This window comes from Lipotes vexillifer, unplaced genomic scaffold (genome assembly GCF_000442215.2).
Source record: "Lipotes vexillifer unplaced genomic scaffold, Lipotes_vexillifer_v1.1 scaffold705, whole genome shotgun sequence".
NCBI classification, from domain to species: Eukaryota; Metazoa; Chordata; class Mammalia; order Artiodactyla; family Lipotidae; genus Lipotes; species Lipotes vexillifer.
The window spans coordinates 522,123-534,810 of record NW_006793209.1 but is presented as its reverse complement, the minus strand read 5'-3'; the positions used below and the strand labels follow the sequence as shown (position 1 = coordinate 534,810).

The window sequence follows — 12,688 nt, the reverse complement described above, 5'->3', positions numbered from 1 at the left end:
GATTTTTTTTTCTGGGAGATTTAAACTATTGTGCATATATTTTTCTAAATTTCTGTCATTGCATTATTAATTAGGCAGAATTACAGCTGTGCTTCGGAACCCACTGCAGCTGAAAGATGTCATTGAGTGTCCATGTGGTAAGCTGGGCTTCTGGACGGAACTCGGGCTCTTATTGTGAATAAGTGGATTTTGGAGAGAACCTGATTAGGGCTCCGAGTTACTTCCAGCATAATTTGGTTTCTCCTAGATTAGTTTGTGGAGTGGCATTGGCATCTGGTCACAGATGAATCACTAGCCCTGCCTTTTATTCCTACCACCAAGGAAAATGTCATGCATGTGAGCTTAAGAAGAAAAAGAAAAGGAAAAAATGACTGCAATGTATTGAAACTCATTCTATATGTTTAGATGCATGAGCTCGTAATGATATTAAAACAAACAAACAAACATCAACAAAAACCCCTTTGGAGGATTCTAGGAAAGCAAATTGTTATTTTGAAAACCAGTAAATAGAATGAGTCAAACATTCATCTACCTTGGAGTATCAAATAGTTGATAGGGGGAAGTTTGTCTTCATAGAAGCAGGGCAGCTGATAACTGAAGAAAGGATGTTATTAGACTGTCACCATTTGCAGTCTTCTAACGAATGATCACCAATAGCTATGGCACCACAAAAGGGCAAACCACCAGATATTAGTGCCTCCAGATTGAAGTCCACAGCACTGCCTCTGTAGAAACAAGAGCTTATTATTTCAGAATGATTATTTTCCACAACTTTAAATGCTACCTGAAGGTGTATCCATATCCTGGCATTTCTGGCTATTTCTTCTGGGTCCCCCTTTCAGTGGGTTTCAAGGAGAAAATGAGCTAATGTACAAACCAGTGAAACCCCAAATGTAGAATAATGAGCTCATGACATGTTTTCTTTCTAAGTCTTAACTACATTTGGGCAAAATAAGACGACTCCACAGTCAGCTCTTGCGGTCAGGCTGTGTTTTGTGTACCATTATACCCCGAGAATCTAACATAGTGTTTGGCATCAAATACATAATCAACAGATATTTTTAGATAAACAAATAAGCTAGTCTAGTAGCTGAAGAAGAAAAAGAAAAGTCTCAGCTTCACTGGTTGTTTGATCTCAGGAACATCCTTTCATATCTGTGAGCATCAGTTCCTTCATCTGTAAGTTCTGCCTCTGATATGATTTTGTACTGACAACCAAGTGAAATAATGGATGAGGAAAGTGTTTTGAAAACCATAAGTATGTTATACAAATAGAAAAGCGCTATCGGCTGGTTTTTTTAATTATTAACACAGCTTGTTTAATATTTAAAATTTCACTGTATTGGGTAGTTTCTGAGGCTCTGACATTCATGGAGAAAGGGAAATTTTTTTTTTTTTTTTTTTTGCGGTACGCGGGCCTCACTGTTGTGGCCTCTCCCGTCGCGGAGCACGGGCTCCGGACGCGCAGGCTCAGCGGCCACGGCTCACGGGCCCAGCCGCTCCGCGGCACGTGGGATCCTCCCGGACCGGGGCACGAACCCGCGTCCGCTGCATCGGCAGGCGGACTCTCAACCACTGCGCCACCAGGGAAGCCCGAGAAAGGGAAATTTTTGAAGTGGAGGGTGTGCACTATGCTGAGGGTCTGCTTCTCAGCTACTGCTGGACCCTTTATGGTCATTAGTTTAATCATTAACTCCCACAACCCTATCAAGCAAGCATTTATACCCTGGCTATTTAGATGAGGAAACGAAGGCTCCCAGAGGTCATATAAGCTAACCAACTCACACCAAACGTGAGATGGACCTGACATAGAAACCAGATCTTTCTAACTTTAAACTTATTTTCCTTCCACAGCGCCTTAGGTGATGTTCCCAGCATGTCTGAAGTTTTGTGTTCACGCTCCATTCGAACGGTAGAGCTTGACTTGCATTTTCCTTGAATCTTCTCGTCCTGAATAAAGGCATCAGAACAGCCAACTTCAGGATCCAGTAACCTTTCTGGGACACATTTCTGAGTCTTTGTAGCATTGTGTTTAAAAAGACCTATTTTAAAACCAGAAACAGAATTATGGCATTGCGTGAGGTTTGGCTTTATCTGAATTCCCTTGAATCGCTATTTCTAACCACCCTTTATTGTCCTGATATGACTGCAGCTTTTGGCTTCCAGGTTACTTGGGAGTGTTAAAAACGCATGGAACTGCAGTAATTCCCACTTGTCTCTAACACCCTTTCCTCAAGTGTGAATTTGTTATGTAGTTGTGAGGGAGCTCAGGAAAACTGTGTTTAGGACTTTTTCCAAGTTCTAAGCATCTAAGAGAGCCTCTCACCCTGAGAGGGGACAGGTACCCCTGCCTCCCCAGCCCCTGCAATGTGCTGCCTCACTCCCATCGACCCACAGGCAAACACAAATCCCTCACCCTGAGGTGCTTATTTTGCTTCTGGAGCTTTGACTTCAACAAAAGCCTGGACCGCTGCAGCAGTGAGTCGCAAAGTATCTCTAAGACAGCCTGCCACTTACAAGATGATGGAAGAGACTGTGGGAACTCTCATCACTTTGTGAAATTTCAGATATCATCTAAAAGCCTGTGTAACTCAAAGGGCTATTTTGAAGACCAAATTGATTAGTGGGTGTACTTAGAACTGTACTTGGACATAGTATGCACTCAGTAAATGTTAGCCATTATTATTATTGCTATTAGTACCAATTTTGCTTTCAATAGATACACTGAATTTAAAAATTCAGTAAAAATTTCCATTTGTGTTTTAATAACTAAAGCATTTAGAACTGTACTTGGACACAGTAGGTACTCAATAAATGTTAGCCATTATTATTATTGCTATTAATATCCATTTTTCTTTCACATGGAACTTTCCATATTTTAAGTTAGCTTGCTTTTAATCATTGCTTGGGGGATGACCTTCAAGGCACTCTTTCTTTGAGAACTGGCAAGGGATGGAATCAGGTGGGGAATCTCTTAAGTATTTTGTTGAATATGCTAAAATGATTGCCCAGTCCTGATAGCAGAATCTAGGAAAATCCTAACACAAAAGAATCTCTCATGGAAGAATATGGCAAAATCTGGACACAGAAGATTTATTTTTCAGTTTTGTGATGTTTTAGGAAAACCTGCATCAAAGCTGCCAGGTATAAGCCTAAATCTCAAAACATGTGCCTTGTCCTTGAATGCCCTGATTGACTACTTTTCCTTTCCAACTTGGCTACTACAAAACAATGGCAATGAAGACACCTCCTCGCTTCTACCCTGTAATTCTCACATTCCCGAAAAGCAGCACCTGAGAAATTAGCTAACGAGCGAGCACGACTGAACACGTGTGGCCTAATAACACAATCTGAGTGTACTATCTGGTGTTCTGCTTTGCCTGGCTGGGAGTAGAGCTGTGAGTGAGATTGAATTGGGCCTTATCTCACTCTGGGGCGGCTCCAGGCTTCAGGTGGATGCCCGCATGCATAAACCACAGCTTTGAAGAGCAGAGCGCCTGGAAACGTCCTCGTGCCCAAGTCCCAGCGCGGCAACGCAAAGCAGGGCGCCTCTGAACCAAATAATCACAGAAGTCCCTGAATAATGCATGAGAGCAGGACCCTCCCTGGCACATTTGAAACTGTTCTGGGAGGAACTGTACTCAGCAAGCTAGCAGAAACACATCCCTGGAACATGCATTTTCTGAAATTTATTCTTGTAGCAGCCGTTTGGGGGAAACTGAAAGCGAACATGACAACGAAAATCACAGCATTTTTGTGAGTCTGAGGCCCCTAGGATTTGTGTCAATATTAAGAAGCAATGTGACAAGATCTAAAATGTTATCTTATTGATACTCTACCTCTTCCTCTGGGGAATTTGGGGGGTGGACTGATCCTCATGGAGAAATGACCAGTATCGTCTGAAAACCTCTATTTCTTGCTTTTGTTTGGTTGGCTTAGTAACATGTGCAGCTTCCCATTATTAAAGTTAGCTGATACCTAGACTTGCAGCAAAGCTCCATCTCAAGAGGCTGTTTCTGTGAGGACCGGCCCTGAATATAATCAGGTGAGGCACTTCCCCCTTTCTGATCTAGATGTCGGCTTTAATATAGCTGCAGTGTTGATGAGTGGGATTTGATTCCACAAATGTTTAGCCTCTAATCTGATATTCCAGCTACTCATTAAGTGTAAAATAAACAAATCTTTTAGGAAGTATGGGTCCTCACCACCATGTCACAAACCCCGCCTGGCTGTCCTAGAATGTCCATCTTAGGCTTGTGATCTGAACAGGGCATCTTCCTGGTCCAGCTGGGAGGAGGGAGAGCCAGGAGTCTGTTTCATGGCCTTCCCTTGACTTTCAAGTAGACTTGTTTCCTGGCACCCGAAGATGTCAGGCCTCATGGAAGGGCCCTGTCTTCACTTATGCCGACCGTGGTCGGCTATATTTCGGCATTGTAATGATGAAATGAGGGCAATTCTCTTGACTCAGAAATTCTGTTCCTAGCAATTTATTCACTGCACAAATATTTAGGGTTTAGGATGTTCATCAGATTATTGTTTATAGTAGCCCCCACTGCAAACAGAATCAGCGAAATTGTCCAAAACTGGGAGATTGGTCACATAAATTCCGGGACATCCATAATTGGAATAGTATGCCCTTAAGGAAGAACATTAAATAAAATGGAAAATATATCCCCCTTGTATTTTTAAGTTTAAAATACATGTTAAAAATATAATGTACAGGGCTTCCCTGGTGGCGCAGTGGTTGAGAGTCCACCTGCCGACGCAGGGGACACGGGTTCGTGCCCCGGTCCGGGAGGATCCCACATGCCGCGGAGCGGCTGGGCCCGTGAGCCATGGCCGCTGAGCCTGCGTGTCCGGAGCCTGTGCTCCGCAACAGGAGAGGCCACAACAGTGAGAGGCCCGCATACCGCAAAAAAAAAAAAAAAAAAAAATATATATATATATATATAAAATGTACAGTATGATCTCAAATCTGTAAACGAAAGAAGTAGATATTTAATTGTGGTTATATCCGAGTGAAGTAATTATAAGTAATTTTCGTCTCTTTTTACGGTTCTGCATTGCTCATATTTTCCATAATGACAGTGTGTTGCATTAATTATCACTGGGGTTTGGGGGTGGGGATTAATGATTTTAAGAAAAAGACCAGCTACAACCAAAGTATTCTCCCTTTAATGTTACCAGGTACACAGGGAAGAAAAGGGATGCAGAGCCCCTCCCCTCCTGAGGGAAGCACAATGGGCTTTCCTCTCCCCAATATCTTACCAACTGAAAAGTGTCAAGATCTCTGGGTAATAAGTAAGATAAAATATGCCTTAGTCAAAAGGGTCTGGCTGCTTTGTAAGTCAGTCACTGTCAGGGAGGAGGTGACGAAGGCAGCTTGGTAGGGGATGCAGGGTTTCTGGATGAAGTAAGATAAGGACATGTGAATGTTTCCATTTTCTCATCACAATGCCCGACATCCTTGGGACCAATTGCTCTGACACACACCATTGTCAGCCCCCGTAAGTTCTTTATTACAACACTTAACAACCATCATCCCCAATTTCCCATTTGCTTAGAACATCATTCTTAAATTCCTTAATTTGTTTTCAAGGCTCGAATAAAAGGCCCTTTCATCACTCTGTCAAAGGGCAGTCTGATTGCCAAGCTCTAAGTGCTGTGATTCTCCCTATCAGATACAGAATAGTGCAGATAATACTCTACTGAGATAATGAAGAATGGGCAGCCCATAATGAGTGTGCAGCTCTAAAGAGAGTCAAGAAATTAATTCCATTCTGAGAATTTGGAAAATGACTCCTGCACACAATACAGCAAGGTGGAGGGAGAACTAAGTTTCAGTTTTTAAAAATACGCACATCAGCTTGTGTTTAAGATGGACTGGTGGTCTGTGCCTACTCCCTGGTGAGGACCAAAGAGCTCCTTCAGATGCCCCCAAGGCCACCTTACAGTCACTCGTGGTGTTCTTTTGTGAGACGCTGAGCTTTGGCAAAACTTGATTATATGTAGAGAAAACTCATTTCAAAGTCTGCAGGGCAAGAGGAAGGAGGAAAGATTATTTCCTATACATTTCACAAGGTCTAGGCTGAGGAAAATCATTAACCTGGGCTAATTCTGTTGGCTAAGGCACCAACAGAAGTTTCCCGGGGACAATCACCACGAGAATTCCTAAAACAGTGGCTGATAAAATGTATCTATTTATTAATTCCATGAACATTGGACAACTGAACATCCATGATGTACAAGGTGATGTATCATATGCTCTGGAGGCTGAAGGATGAGTAAGACATAAAGCCAGTTCAAGAGATAAGATATTCACTGGTCCCAGAATGAAGATAAAAGCATGAGCCGCACATGTTTCAGCAGGTGGGGATGAGGGAGAGGATCCCTTCTGCCAAGGACACCAAAGGAGGCTGATGGGAGGAGTTTCTAGTTGAACTGGTTTTTAGGAATGCTTCGAAATGTGGATTGTGAAGATATTAACTGTGTTACTTGATTTTACAAGAGGTAAGCTGGTGGTGGAAGGAATATACTTATTAACCCTCCTTGTGAACCTGGCATCTTGTAGGTTCCTTCAAACATGTTCTCACTGGACAGGCATGTCATAACCTCATGGAAGTGAATATCTTTTAATCACCACAGGCACAGTGATTCCAGGGACTTCTACTCCTCGTTTCACTGTTTCACCGTTCTGATGCGCATACCAGCGCTGCCTCTTTTACATCACAGAATTGAAAGGGAAGGATTAGATAGAAGGGAGAAGGGAATACGGAGGAGGAAAAGGTAGTTTAGAGGAAGCTGACAGTAAGGAAGAGGAACACACGGTGAAGGTTGGGTGTGTGATAGCTCTTCAATTCTGATTCTTTCTCATCAGTACCCACGGTTCTGGGTTCTTCCCTGCTGGTCTCTCACCATGGCTATCCAGTGTGTGTCCTGGTCTCTGCCTACTTTTATCCATCCTAAACTCTATTGCTCCATGCATCTTCCTAAATCAACACTTTTCCTATTTTAGCAATTCACAGGTGCATGTAGAGCCCATGACAGTTGGGCCTCAGCCTCCTGTTCTAGCTTACGTCCCTCTTTTCATTCATTCATTTATTGACCAAACATTCAATGAAATGCACAACACGAACTTCCTGGTCTCATTAGGCCATTCTGCTCTCTGTACCTTCTGAAATATTCTCTTAAATATTCTTTGTCTACTGCTTACCTCCATGACTTGCTAATCCATGCCTCTATTTCTAATCTACCACTTTTACACCTACAATACTTGAGTACGTTCTATTTTTTTTTTATTCTCCACATTTCCTAGAGCAGCTCCTTATATACAACAAACCCTCAATAAGCATGTGTTAATTAAATGTCATGCTAATTAAATGAGCAATTATACAATAAACTGCTTGTTGAAATACAGGTTCTTGAGGCAGAGGGGAAGAAAACTACTAAGGTTAACATTAAAAAAACTCATTTCTATTAATTATCTGGCGTATGAAATATTCTGCTTTTTACCCAAAGTCTGTATTGATTGTCTCTCTCTCTCTATCTCTCTCTCTCTCTGCCTATCAACCATCACAATCGAATGATGGATGTATTAGAAGATTATATGCATTTTTCTTCTTTTCACACATTTTGGACATTCAAAAATAATGTCAGATTAGTTTTTAGGGGAGAAAAGAAGGGTCTATTTATCAAAGGCAATATTAACCTTAGTCATTAAAATACACTTATCTCGTATGAAGGTCACTTCTTTTCCATGGCATCGTTTATTGAATGCCTGCAGAGAGCAGGATTTGTGGAGGTGCCATGGGACACCAGGCCTAAGGTCCAGTGGTCAAAGAGGAACTTAAAGGGTAGATGTGACCAAGACTTTCATATGCACGTTAAAAGCGCAGTAAGTGATGCAGTAAATCCTCGAGGCCAGAAAGGTCAGAGGAGATGGAGATGAGGCTTGAGCTGGGACAGGAGAGACGAGCAGGATGCAGATGAGTGAAGGAAAAGGCAAAGACTGAGGGAAGGCAGTCATGTCCTTGCGCTGTGTTTAGAATGTTTTAATAGGATTACCTTACTGCAGAGCAAGAGACTGAATAGTGTGTGTTCCGTGTATTTGTGCTTTCGTAAGCCATGATGGTCCCTATGATAATCATCAGTTAAAATAATCTTCGAACTGGGCTTCCCTGGTGGCGCAGTCGTTGAGAGTCCGCCTGCCGATGCAGGGCACACGGGTTCGTGCCCTGGTCCGGGAGGATCCCACGTGCCGCGGAGCGGCTGGGCCCGTCGGAGCGAGAGGCCGCAGCGGCGGGAGGCCGGCGTACCGAAAACAAAACAAAACAAAATAATCATTGAACTAACCAAGGTGCCCCGTCCCCTAATGCCCCTGAGTACACAGGGCTTTGCCATCATTACCCTGAGGCCACAAGAATAACAATTCTAAAGAGTTGTAATTGTTTTTCAGACATTCGTAAATGAATTCGCCCAAACTCTCAATGAAGCAGGTGGCAAATGGAAGATGTGCTGGCAGCACGCTGTCCCTGAGACAGAAAAAGTTATCGTCTTTGGGATCGTTCAGGTCCAGGCAGAACAGTCCCTTAACTTGATGGTTAGCATTTCTCCCACTTTACCAAAATCACTGGGTGCCTGAGATCTCCTCGAGGACGATGTCTTAGTGATCTCGGGGTCCCCACTGCCTAGCCCCAGTGTGTGGCAAATACCAGGGGCTCAATCAATGTTTGGAGAATTACCAGGTGAGTGAATGGATGGATGAAAGGAGGAAATAATAGTTTGCTTATTAATGTTTCCAAAATCTGGGGAAAGTTTTAACTGCCAGCACAAGTGTTGGAACAGATGAGCCTCTGCCTCAGCTTAGGAGGTTGAGTTAAAAGGGACGGGTGGTGATGAGAGCCTCTGCATGTGGCCACATGGCCTTTGCTTGGGAGCTGCTTGTCCTTATTCTCTGGTCTCTGTTTTACCCTCCATTGTGCTGTTGAACAATTAACGTTTGAAAAGGAAAGCTGCAGATTTCAGAGTATTTTTAAGAATTTTCCATAGATTGGGAGTTTGGGATTGACATATACACACTGCTGTATTCAAAACAGATAATCAACAAGGACTGTATAGCACAGGGAGCTCTGTTCAATATTCTGTAATTACCTAAATGGGAAAAGAATTTGAAAAAGAATAGACACATGTATATGTATAACTCTATCACTTTGCCGTATACCTGAAACTAACACAACACTGTTAGTCAACTAGAACCCAATGTAAAATAAAAATTTTTTAAAATAAAATATTTTGTATATTCTAAAAAAAAAAAAAAACAAGAATTTTCCTTAGAAACTAAATTGGGAGTTATGGGAGCAGAAGAAAATGAGTTTCCGTTGTTTGGGAACAGGGAAGAAAGTCATGAAACTGGAGTGAAGCTTGTACACAGTGAAGGTTGGGCGTGTGGCCTGGAGGTAGACATCATTTCATCAATGACTTTTGCAGTTTTCTGTCTGATAGTAGAGGAGCAAATGAAAGTAGAGAAAAAAATAGAGATGAGCAAACATGCTTTTAATGAATCAAATTGTGTTTTCTTCTTCAATAATTAGGTGTTCTTCAACCCTATTTTCTTTTTACTATTACTCTAGCTTTCTATTTTGACTGCTTTGCAAGATTGAGACAAACAAATAAAACATACATGAGAATATGTCTGACTAAACCAATACCCAAATGCTATTAGGCACTTGGTTCCAGAACCATGAGATGGGACAACTTTGTATTTCATCAATATGAATGTTGCCCTAGTCCATTTTTGTGTCTTGATGTCAGAGTTTGTTTTCGTTACAAATGGACCTCTGTCCTATTTGGCTAGTAGAACTTGCAGACATTTGGGGCTTATTTTACTCATGTAAACAGCACCCTACGACTTAGCTAGTCTTTGTTAAATGCAGTGTTACATTGAATAAAGTTAAATTTGAAACCAAGATCATTTTAAATTAAAGTGTAAGCTAGTTTCAGTTAGCTTTGAGACCATGTGGATTCCAATGCAAAGAAAGCACAGGGAACTCTATGGCCAATTAATTTTCCCAAGTGAGACCAAAGCCTCTCAGGTTCCAGCAGCAAGTTCCAGTTAACCCTTTATGACACAAACTGTTGTAATTCCCAGCCCTAAAATCCTCCAGCTCTTATGATTATTTTAAAAATCTGGATTGTGTCTAAATTTGAGACACATAAATGGGGTTGAGTCTTATCAATCGATAGTCATCATCTTTCTTGTTTAAATCCTCTTTTGTGTTTTCCGTTTTGTGCAATTAACAAGGGAACTTACAGATTTCCCATCTGTGATCTTTTTTTTTTCCCTGTGGTACGCGGGCCCCTCACTGTTGTGGCCTCTCCCGTTGTGGAGCACAGGCTCCAGACGCGCGGGCTTAGCAGCAATGACTCACGGGCCCAGCCGCTCCGCGGCATGTGGGATCTTCCCGGACCGGGGCACGAACCCGTGTCCCCTGCATCGGCAGGCGGACTCTCAACCACTGCGCCACCAGGGAAGCCCCCCCCCCCATCTGTGATCTTATTTGAGCATTCAAAAATCTGTCTGGGGCTTCCCTGGTGGCACAGTTTTAGTCTGCCCAGGGGCACCCTGAGTGTCACCCCTGGTGATAAAGGTGGGGTGGGCAGCCCATTCCATTGGCAGCTGCTCAAATGATGAGAAAGATTTTCCTTACTTGGAATCAATGTTTGCTTTCCTCTAATGCCTACTGCTGTGTCTTTTGTTTTTTTTTTAAACATCTTTATTGGAGTATAATTGCTTTACATTGTTGTGTTAGTTTCTGCTGTATAACAAAGTGAATCAGCTATACGTACACATATATCCCCATATCCCTTCCCTCTTGCGTCTCCCTCCCACCCTCCCTATCCCACCCCTTTAGGTGCTCACAAAGCACCGAGCTGATCTCTCTGTGCTATGCGGCTGCTTCCCACTAGCTATCTATTTTACGGTTGGGACTGTATATATGTCCATGCCACTCTCTCACTTCGTCCCAGCTTACCCTTCCCCCTCCCCGTGTCCTCAAGTCCATTCTCTACGCCTGCATCTTTATTCCTGTCCTGCCCCTAGGTTCTTCAGAACCTTTTTTTTTTTTTTTTTAGATTCCATATATATGTGTTAGCATAATGAGGCATCACCTCACACCGGTCAGAATGGCCATCATCAAAAAATCTACAAACAGTAAATGCCGGAGAGGGTGTGGAGAAAAGGGAACCTTCCTGCACTGTTGGTGGGAATGTAAATTGATACAGCCACTACGGAGAACAGTATGGAGGTTCCTTAAAAAACTAAAAATAGAACTACCATATGGCCCAGCAATCCCACTACTGGGCATATACCCTGAGCAAACTATAATTCAAAAAGAGTCATGTACCACAATGTTCATTGCAGCTCTATTTACAATAGCCAGGACATGGAAGCAACCTAAGTGTCCACTGACAGACAAATGGGTAAAGAAAATGTGGCACATATATACAATGGAATATTACTCAGCCATAAAAAGAAACGAAATTGAGTCATTTGTAGTGAGGTGGATGGACCTAGAGTCTGTCATACAGAGTGAAGTAAGTCAGAAAGAGAAAAACAAATACCGTATGCTAACACATATATACTGCTGTGTCTTTATCTGTCGACTTTTCCAAATCTCTTCTGGCCTCTTCACACCTCTCTTGCCCTTTTGAGCCAGTGGTGCCCTAATCTTTACCTGATCATTCTGAAGCTAGCCATTTAATAAAATGTATCTCTTCTCAATGTTCCAATAGATGCCATTAGATGAGATGAGACCTGTGATTATAATAACCACAACACCTGACAATTAATAGGCATTCAATAAATATTAGTTACATTTTTGTTTTTAAAATATCAATATGGTGCCCAGGAAAGCACAAAAGCTTTGAAATCAAATAGGCCTAAATTTTATTGCATCAAGTATTAATTTGCTCTAGGATCTTGGGCTGTATTTTTCACCTTTCTCAGTCTCTGTGTTCTCAGCTTTTTTTTAAAAAGTCATGATAAAACCCATTTTACAAAGTTATGTTGAAGGTTATCTGTGCCAGTATCCATAAAGTACCTAGCTCAGTTTCTAGCAGACAGTAAGTGCTCAGTAAATATTAGTCTCCACACACAACACATCCTTCCCCTACCCCACCCACCTCTTAACCCAGAACACCCCTGTGAACAGGAAAGATTAAGGAGACTTGGCTTCCAGCTTTGCTCTTTCTAGTCACATGACTTTGGGTAAATCATCCTAACCCCCTGGCACTGTTTCCCTATCAAATAGTCCCCCGTGTCTACTACAAAAGTTCCTTTTAAGGATCAAATAAAATATCAGATGGGTGATAACATTCAATAAACATGGCGTGTTCTCTTAATGTAAGGTACCGTTATTGCTGGTAGCGATTGAACAGTAAATGATTGCTGAATGAATTATTGCTGATCGATTCCCCCAACCCCGCCCCTCCCCACCCTGGAGCAGAAAGAAAAAGCCCAGCAAATAGCACTGAAAACCTATTCATGCGTGTTTGTATTATAGAAACACGCACATAGGGGAACATGGCCCGACAGGTGCAAATCCAGACAGATATTCTCACGTGACCATCTGGCAGAAAAACCCATTGAGTCAATGCTGATACAGACGCTACAGAGGCGCGGGTCCCAGGG

General features: G+C 42.4%; 1 protein-coding gene across 1 annotated transcript in view; it reads left to right on the top strand.

Moving 5' to 3' along the window:
- Nucleotides 1–7,756: 7,756 nt before the first annotated feature.
- The window catches only part of LOC103068941 (heparan-sulfate 6-O-sulfotransferase 3-like), a 6,493-nt gene continuing 1,561 nt past the window's right edge, over nucleotides 7,757–12,688 (top strand). Inside the window, exons 1-3 of the mRNA XM_007466272.1 lie at nucleotides 7,757–7,894; nucleotides 8,456–8,599; nucleotides 11,231–11,247. Coding sequence (XP_007466334.1) covers nucleotides 7,757–7,894; nucleotides 8,456–8,599; nucleotides 11,231–11,247 — 299 coding nt within the window. The remainder of the gene's footprint in view (nucleotides 7,895–8,455; nucleotides 8,600–11,230; nucleotides 11,248–12,688) is intronic.